The 17,014-nt window shown below is 36.7% G+C and overlaps 1 protein-coding gene across 1 annotated transcript in view; it reads right to left on the reverse strand.

The window, feature by feature from the left end:
* LOC764213 (tyrosine-protein phosphatase non-receptor type 9) overlaps positions 1-15,746 on the reverse strand; it is a 77,982-nt gene extending 62,236 nt beyond the window's left edge. The window contains exon 1 of the mRNA XM_030976327.1: positions 15,624-15,746. Coding sequence (XP_030832187.1) covers positions 15,624-15,677 — 54 coding nt within the window. The 5' untranslated portion in view covers positions 15,678-15,746. The remainder of the gene's footprint in view (positions 1-15,623) is intronic.
* Positions 15,747-17,014: the final 1,268 nt, after the last annotated feature.

Consider the following 17,014-nt stretch of genomic DNA (forward strand, 5'->3'; position numbering starts at 1 on the left):
GTAATACACTGTACATGAATTGCCAACAGTTAGTAAGACCATACAATGTACATTTTGCCTATGTACATGTTGCCTTACAATCTACATGACTATTGTATATAGGCCAGGATCCAATTCTTTTCACAAGATTGACACAATTTGGATAACCATTACAGATCACCATTCTTTTTCTCAGAAATCATGTAGCAAACACAATGAAATCACACAGCGTTCAGTTCTAAAAGTAGCATTACTATAGTGTTCCAGAGAAATGGGGAAAAAAACTACTAAGCCACAACTCTCTGCAAGTGCAAATACTACGTCAAAGCATACACTGTACAAGGATGCTTACCCCATCAACCCCTCCCCCCCCCCCCCTCCTTCAGACTACCGTAATTCATTGTATAGGTATAATTATTAATGATTTATTTTCCTTCTCGTTTGAATGTCATAAAACAAAATGTCATAAAGTGAAACAGTGGTTTGAGCATTGTTTTGAACAAAAAAAAATCGATAAAGAATCAGGATCCCCTTTTCATCTGAGCATCATTTGTATCAAACCGTGTAACGTGGTGGGGCTTATCAAATGTGTGCACAGATGATTTCATGTTCATGAAGTCAGAAGTCACTTCAACTGACCTCTACTAAACTAGTTTGATTAGTAATTTATATGTTTCTTCATACAATGTACTATACCTTTTCCCATGTCTACTCCCCTTTCACTACAAGTGATTCTTTATGATATCAAATATTTAGGAGTGCTAAAAACAATAAGTACCATAGCGCTTACAAATACAAACATATGAAAAGAGCCTAGAGAACAAAAAATGTCTCACAGGAAGTAGATAAAATAGATCACCGGGGAAAGGGTAAGTTTTGAGGGATCTTTTGAAGGTGGCATGACAGGTAATTTCCCTTATGGAAAGAGGGATGCTGTTCCAAGTCTTTGATGCAGCTGCTTTACATTTCAAAAGACGAGTTTGGAATAAATTTCCCCTTGTGTGAAGAGGGCAAGAGGCTAGATGTATATGTATTAAACCACTGGATGTGGGCTTTCCTTCCTTCCTTCCTCTCCTCAGGTGGGTTTCATGGAGACGGCAGACCTATTCTGTATGCTTTGTGGATAGTGTGGTTGAGGCATGTGGTCTTATCAAGGTGGGGCGTCAGAGGACAACTATTTCGGAGGATGAATATTTCTTTCATTTTCATCTTCCCACAAATTTCGTGGACTGATAGCTGATTTGTAAAGACATTTTGAATGGCATTGACAAGGGCAAAGTAAGATGAGAGAAAGAAAGAAAGACAGACAGATAGAGAGAGAGAGAGAGAGAGACAGCCTTCATGGGCTGATTTAAAAAGACATTTTGAAAGGCATTGACAACAGGAAAATAAGATGAGAGAAAGAAAGAAAGACAGACAGACAGACAGAGAGATGCAGAAAATGAGAGAGAAAAGGAGAAATAGAATGGGAGAAGGGGAAAGGGGTGATTTGGGAATGGGTAGGGAAATAGAAAAGGTGGGTACGCATCTAGAGGTAGAGGGAAACAAAAAAACAAGTGTTTTTTATTGTTTTTTCTTTCATTTCAGTAAATGCATTTTAGTGGGAAGTTTATAAAATATGCCTGCTTTCTCATGCAGGAAGCACATCCTCTGCACGGATGGCTACAGGAGACCTTGCACTATTTAAAATAGAAAGTACAAATTGGTTCAGCCTTACGGGTATTCCACATCCATTAAACATGCTGGCCGCTGACCTACATGTATAAATCGACAAGTACTTGTCCTCACTGCATGTTTAAGGCAGCAAGAAGGGTGATAACAGGCAAGTAAATTAAAACACTTGCGCAGATGGCAATCCTTCATTTAAAATGGTTGACTGGTCTGGCCATTTAATGACTGTGAGAATAAAAGCCATTCAGGTCTTAGACTTACAATGTAAATTTACCATTCAGGATCCTGCACAATTCTAAGAATGAACAGTGTAGATGTAGGAATTATCAAAAAATAAAATTGCTTTAAATGGGCTTGAATTCCAAAATTTACACTAATTTCAATAATATCATCAATAATGATTATCATTGGTATGTTCCATTTGTATGCCATAGTGCGAGTGTTTCATATATCCTTATATGAACTATGAATCATTATTTATTACTTGGTTATTTTAACCAGTTCAGATTCTTTAAATCAATAGATCAATGATGCAGTCTTTTTCATTTTGTAACTGCCAGGTGAAATTGGATAAAAGGAAAAACAAATTACAATAAATTTGTAATGGCTATCTGCAGCCTGGCACTGACTCAGTCCCTTAAATTTTCAGAGATGAACTATTTGAAAATTCATGCATTTTCATAGGTAGGCAGCATGGGAATATATACAAACATGTATGGCTGAGCATTATACTTTGTAATACTGGTAATGTAACAAGTTCTAATACGTGCAATTACATGTATATGTGGGCAACATGCTATTTGCTTCCATATGCCCTTGTGTGGGTGATTATGATATTAGAATCTCATCAGAGAGGTAGAGCTAGTCCTCTATCAGCTAAATAGGATTATATTCGATCAAAACTGTCACAGAAGCTTTAAGTGGATGACTATCTCAGCACAGAGTAAACAAATTATGAATCACAGCAGATTTATGAATGGTTTCATTACAGGCAGCCCGGCTACAATGAAGTATATTTGCTTTGGAGGCCTACATTAGCTTAAAAGCATGAGGAATGCACTGCCATGCGTTATCCAACTGAGTACCAATTTGGATATGGCAGAGTTTATGACTCACGACAGCATGGAGACCTCGGTATGAAAAAGGTTATGTTAGATTTAATGTCAAGATTAGAAATTAGGAGATGACTAGCCACATGACAGGCCTACTCTACATTGTACATGGTCACATATGTACGTAGATCTGCTGTGCCTTACATACATGTACATGTACCGTACGTATACAGGTCTTTTACAGGAATATATCCTCTTGAGGCTTAATTTATCTGTTCATTTCAATATTTTTCTGATTTTCTGATTTACCTTTTCACATACATATACAAGAAGGTGTATAGGATAGATATGAAGTACAGTGTATTTTGGTGTATTTTCTAAAATGAAAACAGCTCTTGCCAATATATTTCAGTTTCACACATTGTCATAAATATAAAGTGTGAGGGTCCTTTCATAATAATTATTCAGTCGTTTTTTTCTTCTCTCTCTCTCTCTCTTTCTCCCTTCCAATTCTCAAAATGTTATTTTGACAAGTGCAATACAAACCATCATTTCATAAAGGTCAAGAAAGCAGATATTACGCCTTAGCTACAGCTTAAGACAAACACAAAGCTACATTGTAGAATTTGTATGGTATAGTCACCACTTTGCATTCAGTATGTACTAACCCCACGATCACCACCAAAAAAGGTGAATTTACAACAATATTGAAAATATCGACCATGCTTTGACCTTGCAAGACTTTACAATAAGTACATGTACAATTCAAACGAAAATGGGGCACTTGACAGTTTTGCTCGGACTGTCATAATTTCTTTTTCTTCTGATTACATATCACACACAAAATTATTGAATTTCCGAAATGATCTTGGTTGACAATAAAACATTCAGTAAAAACATCCAAACTGAAACAGTACTTCTATCACAACTGCCTGAGGCAGCATGAAGGATATAAATTACAGTTTGGCTTGTTGATCAAATCAAGAGAATGATTCATATTTTGCCTACAGTACAGTGGTATCACATTTACCCCTCGATATCCAGCCTAGTTTTTCTTGTACAGATTAAGAGGTACATTACACATTGTAGCAGGAATTATCTGAAAATTGTAATTGAGACAACTTGTGTATTGTCTGTATGGTGACTACTGCAGAGCTCCCTCCTGAGGGCAATCGACTTGTGATATTACATGTTGTCATGTGTCTGGTACAAACATGAACATAACATCCGGTCTTTTATGTGAAAGCAAAGATAGAACATGTAAATATTGATAAGGTTTAATAACCAATCACTATTTATAATTTAGACCATGTATGGGAAACATGTTTTTCATGTATATTAAACAAAAATATCAAAACTTTAATAGAAAGTGTATTTCTGGAGCTACAACTGTAGTTGCGCTTCTGGTTTAGTCCTTCTAGGGGGCATACAATGTGTATTTGCTTTAAATTATTGCTGTGGTGATAAATACACATACGGTACTGTATTAAAGTAAAATAGGCATGCAAATGCAAAGATGCAAGTTGATGCTAAATAACAAGAATACTAATATTCTTTTATACAAATAATTGTTTGTAGATAACTAAATAATTGCCTATGTAAAGGGGCCAATGTGAGTAATGTGAGTAATGTGAATATAAGCAGCCACCCTTCAATACATGTAAATTGTATTGTTATTTGTTTTGCTACTATCGGTAAAACATAAACCATAATTGTGTGCATGCACATGTTATACATCGTAGGCCTGCCTAATGCATGTAGCACATGTGCAACTTACATAAACCCACAAGAAGAAAATGCAAGGAGGTTTGTCCAAAGCTGATATCAAAGTGAGGAAAATCCTTTCCATTCACAAGGGATGTTTTTGTAGAGTCACTCTGAATGATGGTTAGCATATTGCTGTTAGCCATACTTCAAGCTCAGAGGAAGTCTGTACTTGAAGTGACAGAACGGATTTGGAGAGTGAAATCTCGATCTTACTCGCTCAGCTCTGCTAGGCCCCCATCCGATTAGAAGTGATTCAAATATTACCTTGTCATGCATTAATACATCATATCCAATCAAACATTGATCCACTACTAGGTTCTGAGAATTAAGAGGAGTGTTTATTTTTTCTTTACTTCTTGTCAAATTAAATTCTTTTCATGGATCTGCTTGCCCTTTCCACAAATGTACATTTAGCTCATCATTGTATCTCTATATTGGACATACATGTATGCACATGTCACATTTTAATTTGTCATAATTTGATAAATCTATAGATTTCTTTATGGTGGTGGCTGTGGTAAACAGGAAATGGATGTCACATGTGTTTCGTATAAAATACTTTTCACACATTGAAAGACATGAATGTTTTGTGCCAAAAATAAATTGATGAGAATTGAGATGATACCTACCAAATTCCTGATTGCAAACATGTTGTTGGCCTGAATAGTGATTGATGTATTAATGTATGCCAGGGTGATAATTAAGTAAAGCGCTAAGAAATATCATTATTAAGTGTTTTATAAATGCTATTTTAATCATTATTATTATTATTATTATCATTATTATCATTATCATTATCATTATTATTATTATTATCATTAGTATCATTAAATATTAGTGTTCAGCAAAATCTACGATAGGCTAGATAATGTAGACGTACACATAGTACATGTACATTGAAAGCAACTTACAGTTAATTCAAAAGGAGGGTCTTTCGTTGAAAGAAAATACTTATTCCCCCAAAATAAATATGTACATGTATATCAAACCATATCCGCAAATGCTTGAAATGTATTCCTGTGTGAAACAAATTTGGAAGTGAATGTAAACATTTTCATCTAGTCTATTTGCAATGTGCTCATAAATACTTGTTATCATGTGTGTTTTTATGGCCATACATGTACATGAATAAATTTTGATAAGATTTCTTGACGGAAAAAAAACCCCTCATTGATTCTTGTTTTCTAAACCATCAACAAAATCTGACTATTAAAATGCAGGACACTTCCTTCAAAAAAATGAAAGAGCAATGCATTTGGTATTTTGGTATTAATAACATTCCCTGCCTTTAAAGGCCTTCTACATGCAGGTCTGCCATGAAAATATGATGGAGTAAGTTAGTAACTGGGCGATGTGCTAATCAAATGATCCGTAAAGCCAATTACAGGATGATTCATCCAAACTCTTCCATCCATCTCTAAATCTTCATCTCCACACTCCAAACGGGGTGAGTGATGCAAAATCAATGTCTTACTGTCAGCATCGGTATCAATTTTCATGCCTCTGCATTTATCACCTCTCATCCGCATTTCTTCATCAATGTTCCTGTCCCCTCCTCTTTTCCCCCACCATCAAAACATTTTTGTACCACTTTTCTTCTTTCATCCTCTCCTTTTGTCCATCTTCCTCTTGATTTGTTGTTCATCTTTCTCTATTTTTATTTTCTTAAAATAATATAGACCCTTCTGAAAGTTTTCATCTCTACTCTTTCCATATGGTACATTGTACACTGTATAACCAAAGGAAAGGTTTTTAAATTGTTTCATTTCTTTTGCGACACAATTCAATTTCCTTTCACTCATTCTTATGAATTAATTCATAATACTTCCAAGATTTATGTACATTCTTCACATTATTTTGATGGATTCTTAACATTTTCTACAGCATGCCAATTCTACATGTAATAGAGATAAAGGGCAATAGAATATAACATACGGCAACAGAATACCACAGCTACATGTACATAAAGTTGGGTTAATGACATACAGCGCAATAAAGTCTTATTCATTTCAATATCCTTTTCCAGAGCTCCATAATTCTTTCAACCACAAAAACCATCACTTTGAATAATTCTTCAGACAAAAATAAAATGGAGAAAATTAGCTGGCATCCCTTTTGCTGTTCTGCATGTTACATGTGTACGTAATGTATAATACTGGTATGGTATTTCAGTTCCTCATACATAAATGTCATTAAAATATGTCAAAATGATATTTATGAAATAATAAATCAATAAATATGTAGTGTCACGTAGCAGTACTCATATATGACAAATACCTTCTTTTTAATTGGGTGGGGGGGGGGGGGTTTCATCATCATTTCTTCTTCTATTTTCTTGGCTGTTCATTCTACCCTGAGCAAATTTGGCCTCGGCCGTTTCCGAGTAAACGTCTTGAGATGCGCATTCTGCACACATAATGAGGCGAAGCACACACATGGACCACTCTCAATTTCACCCACCTACGTGCATTTCACAAGTCTGAGAAAAAGATAACCCAGGAGCAATCTTCACCAGCATACTGTACATGTAGCAGATACATGTACTGTAGGTAGCCTCTCCTACACCACCCCGCCCCCCCCACCCCCCTTTCCAAGATGAGGCTCGACTGATAAAAGCCTTGATACCCAATGTACACGAACATGTACTGTATGTGAAATCTTTGTTTGCCTTTTCTTCAGTATGAAATTTTAAATATGATTTTATATCACATCACATGGCAGTTTGGTGTACATGGAAAACTAAACATCATTTTCCCAAAACAAGTCTTAGTTATGACAAGTACATGTTTGCATGTACATTTTATGTTGTGTACTTTGTAGATGTGCATGTAGAATTTAATAGGTAAACAGTCATAACAAGAGATCAAGTACATACAGAACTTCAACTATTAGGTTTATTTACATAATTGTTTCTATCTCTCTCTCTCTCTCTCTCTCTGGTTGATCTTTTCAAATTTTCGACTAAATTACAGGGATATTTTAAGGCATACAGCCTGTAGATCAACCATACTACATGTATGTGTAGTTGTGTACAATGACCACTGCTTTACATCAATTTCTCTTCAACATAATTTTAACATCTGTTCATTTCTCAAGCCTGTAGTCTCCATCTCCATTGTGATGCTCACTTTGCATCTGGATGCCTCTCTCTCTCTCATACTAATGTTACCCATTCCCCAAGCAGGAACATCATCGCGCTAGCGGTATCAATTGCCAGTCCAGTCTGCCGTCTACCCTACCACCGCACCTTTGAAGCAAGGTGCACACTAATTCACATCTCAAACATCCTATCGCTATCGTAAGAATGCAAATACCACACACCCCAGTTATGCCACCAATTCCAGACATGAACGTCTGTTAACGGCGCTGGCGGGGATGGGAAATTGGCGTTGGACAATTGTCCCATTGCGAGGATGAGGATGGATATTCTCAAGGAAGCACTTGTCATCTGGATGCTTTAGTCATCGCCCAGCATCTATGGCAGGCAGCTGATGATGATGATTCCATGTCTCGAGGGACGTCAAGCGCATTGATCAGAAATATGACGCGGCAATGATATCACAATACTGCCAAACAAATTCTCATTTTCAGCTTTACATGAACATCTACAGTAGAATGACAGTCAATTCTTTCTTCTTTTTCTTTTCTTTTCTTTTTCATTTCTATCAAAATGCAGGTTTACAGTATAGCAATATGCAAAAGAAGATATGTAAGGAAATCCGAAAGGCTATAGGGTCCTACATGTACATCAAACAGGTACATGCACATGAATGTGTCTTAAATATTTCATATCTAAAAGGACTTTGAAAAATAGCAATTAATGACTTACTGTATCAGAAGTTATTACATGTATTTGTTTGCTAACAAGGTAAAAAAAACACTGAAATACGTGAACAGGAATTGGGACTTTGTCCCTGAAATTTAACAAAGCTCCATGAAAAATGACAATGGTTTCCATAGCAACTTCACCAGATGCTCGTGCCAAGGCACCAATATTGCTCATTAAATTCTCAATAATCCTCATTTTGTTAATTTCTTGTTTTATTGGAAATTCCTGGATATGATCGATGATCATCATTTATATGAATAAGTTTTTAAGAATAAATTTTGTAGGTTTCACTTTCAATTGAGAAGGCTAGTGCAGTGTACATGTGACATGTAATATCATGAAAATGTGCAAGTTTTAAGCTTGGCAACATTCACACTAGAATTCAACACCAGAAAATTGAATTAAAAACAGAGCCCTTGTGTATGTCATCCCATGTACAAGCTTCAAGTAACCTGCATTCGTCTCTGGTATAATTATATGTACATGTACATGAACTGTATTTAACAATTAAAGGGCGTCTGAATAGAAAGACTACTGAACTAACAGCCAAAGATGATGGGGTTTTCTAATATGATCTAGGATGAATTCTTCTGTCAAATGTAGTGTGAAATGAAATCACACTTGTTTCAATGAACAGGGAATCGTTGACAACTCTCTCTTCAAGGGGAAGTCCACCCTGAAATCAAGTTGGAATTAATAGAAGCAGAAAAAAGAGAGAAACAGGTCAGTGAAAGTTTGAGCAAAAACCTATTAAAATTAAGAATGATACAAATTTTTGAAGGTGCGATCAATCAAACACAAATTGGCAACTCTGAAACCAAAGGTCCCCTCCCAATAGCTCAATGTACATGTATGTACTTTTAAAACAATACCAACATTTGTATTTTCTTGAGCGTTATGTTTTTCTGAGCGATGAATGTTGATGTTTTCTTTCTCCTACAGGTTTTATTTCATGAACAAGATATGACAAGCATTATTTTTTCAGGTAAATAGTACAATAAATTAGATAACAGTGCAATTGTATTCACAATTTTACAGCGATACAGCCCGAGTGAAATGATCTCAGAACCTTCCCCAGTACCCTGTCTGAGGCTGAAACAGCCAGGATTCCCGGTTCATCTCGGCTCGGTTGACAGCACTACTTGGCAACATACCACACGTATACATGCAAATGACAGTGCACTCGTATCCCAACAACACTGGCTTAAATTACACCGATTCTGGGTCGAAAAAGGTTTGACTCACAGCGATCATGTTTTATGACATAAATGTAAGTGAGCCATTAACTGTGAGCAGCACATATCAGTTAACAGACTGGGTACCGGATGTTCAACTTCCTTCCCTTCCTGTTTGGATGTTGTTTGTGCCATACCCAAGTCCATTTCTACAAACCCAGCACTGTTATCTAGAACAGGGGAAAGGGATGAGTAACTGCAAACACGCACAGAGCAGAATATTCACATTTTTTAAGGCTTTATACGTTTATCATAATGACTGTTTTGATGGTAGCTACTTCATTCGTTTTTGATATGTACATGTACATGTAGCAGGCAGTACACATTTCATACAACAAATTCTTTTATATTTATTGCTGAAAGATTATTCACATATTCAAATGAAGAAATACCATGAATCAAATCTGACATTCTTTTCTTTTTTTCAAATATATCAAGTCATGAAATGATCTAACGTCTAATAGGGAATATATGCAGAATGATAAAAGGTATGCATAGTAATGGATTTATTGATGAGCAAAATACACCTCATACATGTACGACAATACCTACATCAGGGCTATACCGGGGTACACACTAACTTTTTGTCCCCTTTTTGTCCAAATTAACTTTGCTTTTCCTTTCACTTCTCCCTACATACATGTACATGTATGAATACCACCAGGGTGACCATTTCTTAACCCCCCCCCCCCCCCAACAAAAACAAATAAAAATAAATAAAGTTATTACACACGAAAAATCGTTTTTGTCAAAATAACACACTACAATTAACCTGGGAAATATCCTAAAAGGAGCATTTCATATCATATCAAGTTTCACTGAATCCCCTCATATTTGCTGGTACACTGTATTATTGCAATGAACATACCAGTCAGCCCCGGCATTCTATAGTATGACGTTCTCCATCGACTACATTTACAGTATAATATAACCATGTACAGGTAAATGTGCTTCCAGACGTAGAGACTACGGAGAGTACTGTTACAAATTACAACAACACGATCTTCATTAGCGCGAGGTAGCAAGGGGTCATAAAGAAAGAGCTTCCACTGCCTTGCCTTGAGGATTGAATATCATAAGAGTGATAAGACAAGGTGCTACTAGATTATAAACTTTGTTTTATTGCAGTGGTACTGCAATGAAATATGAGGGGTAGGTTCATATTTAATGGCTTTGCTTAAATTAAACATTTGTGGGGATCAGAGCCTGGAGTTAAAGGGCAAGTCCACTCCAAAAATAACTTACTTTCAATAGAAGCAGAAAAATCAGACAAACCAATCGAAAGAAGTTTAAGCAAAATCTGATAACTAATAAGAAAGTTATGATTTTTTGATGACATGAAAAACTTTGAAAATCACAAGACAAATTGGCAACTCACTCATGAGTCTGGGATGTCATTGCCTCACTATCCACTAATTGTTTTCTTTATAATGATAATACAAATTTCATATTTTCCCCCTAAGAATTTTATTTCTTCACACCAGCATCCAAGTTAGATTGATAGTAATATGTTTTTATGTAGATGCACTAACATGGAGTAATTTTTTGAGTTAAATCATGAAAAATGTGAATTTTGATAAACTATTTATATGAAAATCAATAATTATCATTATGAATGTATACAATATTCAGAAAATAGTCTTTTGAAATGTCATGAACGCAATATGATAGAAATCATGGAACCTGGAAAAGACATGGTTTGGGGGAATAAAACTAATGGAAGGTAATAACCAAATTGGCAATTTGTGTAGTGATTTCCATTGTTCCATGGTTTTACATACTTTTTCAAAAAATCATAACTTTCTTATTAGTTATGAAGTAGTTATCCGATTTTGCTCAAACCTTTTTTGATTGGTTTGTCTGATTTCTCTGCTTCTATTGTAAGTAAGTTATTTTTGGAGTGGACTTGCCCTTTAAAATTTGGGGTCTAAATGTACATGTACATCATACATGTACATGCATGTACAGGTAAATGTATGTGCACTATTCCTTGTAGCATTGTGCCTACCAGGTAGATAAGAACACCTCTTCCAGACAATTTCTTTAAAGTTTAAAACAATAAAATTGCATGACAACAGGGAATAATTTTCCTGGTATCGCATCGCAATTTGCTATGCATTTTTGCATGACTGCTATACAAAATATCTTTTGTGTAGCAGTTTTCTTCCATAGAAATGTACAGAATTTCATTTGAAATATTTATCCATCAGCTGAAATTGCTAATCAAAAAATTTGAGGAAAATTATTCCCTGGACAAGAACTCCACTTTAAAAATTAAGCCAAAGGCCCAACATGCCTAATCATGCAATAATCACCATCAAACATGTAGATCTACATGTACATCAAATTGGCAACTTTGTATGAAAAAAAAGAAGAGTCCACTGGCAAACTCCAAAGGAAGTGTGTTAGATGTGTGGTTAGATGGTGATGGAAGGGGCGATTACAAAGGGATATGGGTGCCAATTAAAGTAATATCAATATCATCAGCTGGTCCGAGTATGACTATGAGGATCGTCCGCATATTAAACAAGGATATTCTCGTATATACGTGGACAAAATACGTCCTAAAAATAATGATTGTACGCATTTTGCAGACATTTTTTTTTGCGCTCTGGAGGTTTCTGGTTTCCGATCCGCGCGCTGGCACTGCGAAAAACAGATTCTGTGTAATAAAATACCCCCAGTCCGCCGTTCATCGTCTACTTTGTATGGGCTGTCCGTCTTCCAGAGGATTTATTGCTCATGATGTGAAAGTCTCTGTACGTTTGTACAACTACAAAATCAATGAAAAAATGCATGAAGAAAATCATTGCGGAACCCGTTTTTTCGCATCACTAATGCACGAATCGGAAATCAGAACTGTCAGCAAAGAAAATGTGGATGATACTTATTTTTACAAAGACGATCCAATGGATGACCCAACAAAAAAAAGGCCCAAGGCCAGGGGAAGGCCAAACTGTTTCCCAGATTGCGGCAAAACTAGTAGGGAGGCCAATGCCCGGGCGTAAGGCTTCTACACCTACGATTTGTGCGCTCGTCGCCCACTTCAAAAAATTAGCAAAGGGAAAAAAATGATGTAAAAATAAAAATTGAAGAAAATATGAAAAGAAAATACAATTATACATTTCACAACATACCTATAATCACGGATCTGTAACAGTCTTTCACCATTTGTTGACAATCTTGCAGATTTTGACGTTTTTTAATCCAATAATTGTGGTTGCAGACGACCTTGACGCACTCGCACCACCGACTAAGAAAATCCTAGAGGGCGTAGAGGTTTGCTCACTAAAAACCTTCTCATTGGCAGAAGGTAGACCCTAAAAATATGGGATCCGTTCTGAGTAAAGAACTTTTGATAGAGATCAACATTTCAGATGTTCACAATTGCCACTTCTAACAACTAGAAAATATAAAGAAAAAAGATTATATCTTTTTAAATACAGATTTTTACAAACTGAACATTCGAAAGTAGATAGAGTACGATGTTTCTGTCAATCTTGCGTTGGTTTGAGCCCTATAGCTACATCCATCTCAAAATGAGAAGGAAAACAGTGAACAGTGACGTCATTGTTCGCGCCAAAAATAAAGGGTATTGCGACATAATCTGAGCTCCGGTCAGATCGTGCCCAAAGCGTAGTCTTATTTATAGACCCTAGTACCTTATTCTCACAGCACTAGATACGAGTGTCGTGCAGTAATGTATGAGAAGTGTTAAAAAAGATATTTCAGTAAAAAAAAAAGTCTACGTGAGCAGTCTATACTCCAATTGAGAATTGAAATGAAAGTAACCCTGTAAGTTGGGGCTCTGATCGGATCGGAAGATCGGAGCGACACCCTCGCACCTTTGATCGGTATCGGATCGGAAGAGCGACAAAAAAAATCGGCCGATTTTTTTTTTTTTTTTTTTTTTTTTTTTTTTTTTTTTTTTAAATGACGAAAATTTTCAAGTTTTTGGCTATCAAATGCTTAAAAAACTTCATGGCTGGGATTATTTTGTCATTTAGAGTTGTTGTAGACCATGTTTGTTGATATTTTGTGCCTTTTCATGACTTTGAAATTAATAATGTTGGTCTAAGAGCAGAGGCAAAACATGCGGGCCGCCATCTTGGATTATCAATGTAGGTATTTTTTTTTTTTTTTTAATGACGAAAATTTTCAAGTTTTTGGCTATCAAATGCTTTAAAAAAATTCATGGCTTGGATTATTTTGTCATTTAGAGTTGTTGTAGACCAGGTTTGTTGATATTTAGTGCCTTTTCATGACTTTGAAATTAATAATTATTGGTCTAAAAGCAGAGGCAAAACATGTGGGCCGCCATCTTGGATTATAATGCATACCTACATTATAATCCAAGATCCAATCGCATGTTTTGCCTCTGCTCTTAGACCAATAATTATTAACTTCGAAGTCATGAAAAGGCACAAAATATCAACAAACATGGTCTACAACAACTCTAAATGACAAAATAATCCCAGCCATGAATTTTTTTTGAGCATTTGATAGCCAAAAACTTGAAACTTTTCGTCATTAAAAAAAAAAAAATACCTACATTGATAATCCAAGATGGCGGCCCGCATGTTTTGCCTCTGCTTTTAGACCAACATTTAAATTCAAAGTCACGAAAAGGCACTAAATATCAACAAACATGGTCTACAACAACTCCAAATGACAAAATAATCCCAGCCATGAATTTTTTAAGAGCATTTGATAGCCAAAAACTTGAAAATTTTCGGCATTAAAAAAAAAAAAAAAAAAAAAAAATTCTGCCGATTTTTTTCCGATTTTTTTAATTGATCGGCGATCGGAAATTATTGTCCGATCACCCCTGATCGGATCGGTATCGGCGGCCGATCCGATGATCGTTTACAGGGTTAAATGAAAGCCATGATTTGAAGCTGTGTGTTGTATGATACATGGTTAGTGAGTGTGTATGTTACGTATAGCGAAAGGGAGAGAGAGAGAGAGAGAGTGAGAGAAATATTAGTACACGTACGTTGCATGCATGGATGTGCGCTATGATTGTGTTCGCTGCAAGATGGATTTTAATTGGACCTCGTAACTTCTCGATCGTTGATAATAAGGAATACTCATGAGGAAATCAAATTATTGGAATACACATCTAAGGTAAATATCAATGAATTATATATATTTCTTTCCTTTTTTGAACCATCGTCTTCGGCTCGTAGTAGTAGAAGATGTAATCGTTCGCACATTGATGGCTGGACTTCAGCCTGCATCGGGGCTTGCCTGTGTCGGTGGAGGGAACAACTAAGAAGAAGAAGGTGTGTACGTGTGCGACCGATTCAAGGCTAGCCGCTGTTGAGTGATTGCACTTTCGCGCGAAGTTTTAAACTTCATCATGAACTTTGTCCCTCGGGCCTGTCTAATTATGAACGTAACTTTGCGACATGAAATATAATTGTTTCAAGGCTCTTACGTACGGAAAGGCGTAGAAGGAAATGGCTACAAACCAGCTGGATATCTCCTATTTGATGGAACCTATGGAGTCGGCAGATGGGTGGATTTTCTTAGTGAAAGTAAATGCTTTCTTTTAATCTTAGTTTTAGTATAAACAAATTACCTAGTAATTAAAAAGTTAGATTTGGGCATTGGCCTCCCTAAAACTAGGCTGCTTGTTAATTCCCCCTGCCTTGTGCATGTGGCAAGGCTTAGATCTACCGTATGTGAGACTGTGTATGGGGAAGGTTGACAAATGTCAGTTTTACTAAATTGTTCCCCATACCAGACAATTTATTATGTAAGTACTACCAAAGGGTCGCCATCGCCTCGGCTTCCGTGGGCACGAGCCGCCATGGCGGAAGCCTATCGCGAGACAACGCAGTGCATTCGCCGAGCCCTCCGACTGAAGCCCACATACGCATACCGTACACATGAAACCTATATTGCGTGCAAAAGGCATACGGAACTTCCGCCACTCACGTGTAAACACTGCACATTTCGGTCTACTACACCATTCATGACGCCTTTCCGTGCATAATATCAAGTTTACCGGCAACTAAATTTTCTACTCTACTTCTCTCTCTTTCAAACTACATATCAATCTCCAGAATAAACTCAAAATCTTACCTTTTCTTCGTCCGTACTTAAAACTGTCGCCATGTTGCTCTCCCGCAGTAACATCCTTTGGCAAAAGTGAAAATGTCCGTATAAATTTCAGTGGACGTCAAAATTCCACATACAAAAACCGTATTGTGCAACTGCATCAGTGTGTGTCAACCGGATCTGCGCTAGATGCTCTTGAACTTGCATGCGCTATGCGTGAGACAAAACGTGAGTTGGCGCTTATGCTGTCTTGAAGTCCATGAAAAATGGGAAATAATGATTGTAATGATTCTGTTGCTTTTTTAGTCCAAAGTTCTTCCAAGTTCCACGAGCATTTTATTCAAATCTAAGTCTAGAAATCTGGGGGGGGGGGCATATTTTGTTAGTGGCACTTCGCCAATAACAGACAATAATATGAATTTGGCTCCATCTACAGTATCCGCGGTTTAGCATTTTAGAATATACGCCTCAATTCTTCACATTTCCCTAATTTTGAGCAGATGCCCACCCCTCTGATGCCGAAATGAAAATTTCATTACAGTTTGGATGTTTTGTCAAGCAGAGTTAGGAAGGATGTGAGCGTAACGGCCACCATGCGGCCACGTGCCACACCCCTCCCCCCCCCCCCCCCCCAGGCTCCCCGCCCCCACCACCCCTCCCCCACATCAGTCCCTGCACGCTCACCTACGCGTATTTTGTGCAGTATGCCCCTACAATTAATTTTGATCTGTTTAACTTGTGAAAAATGTGTACATCATAAGTGAAATTTCAAATAGAGCGAGGTGAAAAGAAAAACCACTCCACATGTCTTATTTCTGAGAGATAGCAAGATTGTAATATATGATATAACTCCTTGTTCAACATCACCATAAGGGATTGAATTGTTTAAAATTGTTTCCATAATGAGAGCCAGGAGAACGATCCTTGACTCTTTGGTAACTGAGTGCAATTTGTTAAACATGTTTTCTTTAAACTATTATGAATATTTATGTTTGCATCCTGGCATGATTTGGGGAATGTCTTTCTCTTTCTGTCTTCAAAAAGTCCCCCTATATTTATTTATTTGTTGGGGGTTGGGGGAGGGGGTATTTATTTTGTTCAGTTATTTATACATTTATCTTTTTATTTATTTGTTCATCGTTAAATCTATGTTTGCTAAAGCCAGACGGTGCGACGCAAAAGTAAATGGATAATACTATTGTGGTCTCGTGGTTTCCATCTATCTTGTTTTTTCTTTGTTTGTTTTTTCCCAATAATTTGTAAATGTCTTCTTCCCCAACGATAAACAGCCATTGTCTGAATGTAGGAATGCGGAAAGGAGCAACCTTATTGTAACTACGGGGGCACTCCGCGTGGGGGGGGGGGGGAGGTGTGACTGGCCCAATTGATTTGATTGATTGATTTTATTTACCGAA

Source organism: Strongylocentrotus purpuratus, unplaced genomic scaffold (genome assembly GCF_000002235.5).
Source record: "Strongylocentrotus purpuratus isolate Spur 01 unplaced genomic scaffold, Spur_5.0 spur5_scaffold_9, whole genome shotgun sequence".
Lineage (NCBI taxonomy): Eukaryota > Metazoa > Echinodermata > Echinoidea > Camarodonta > Strongylocentrotidae > Strongylocentrotus > Strongylocentrotus purpuratus.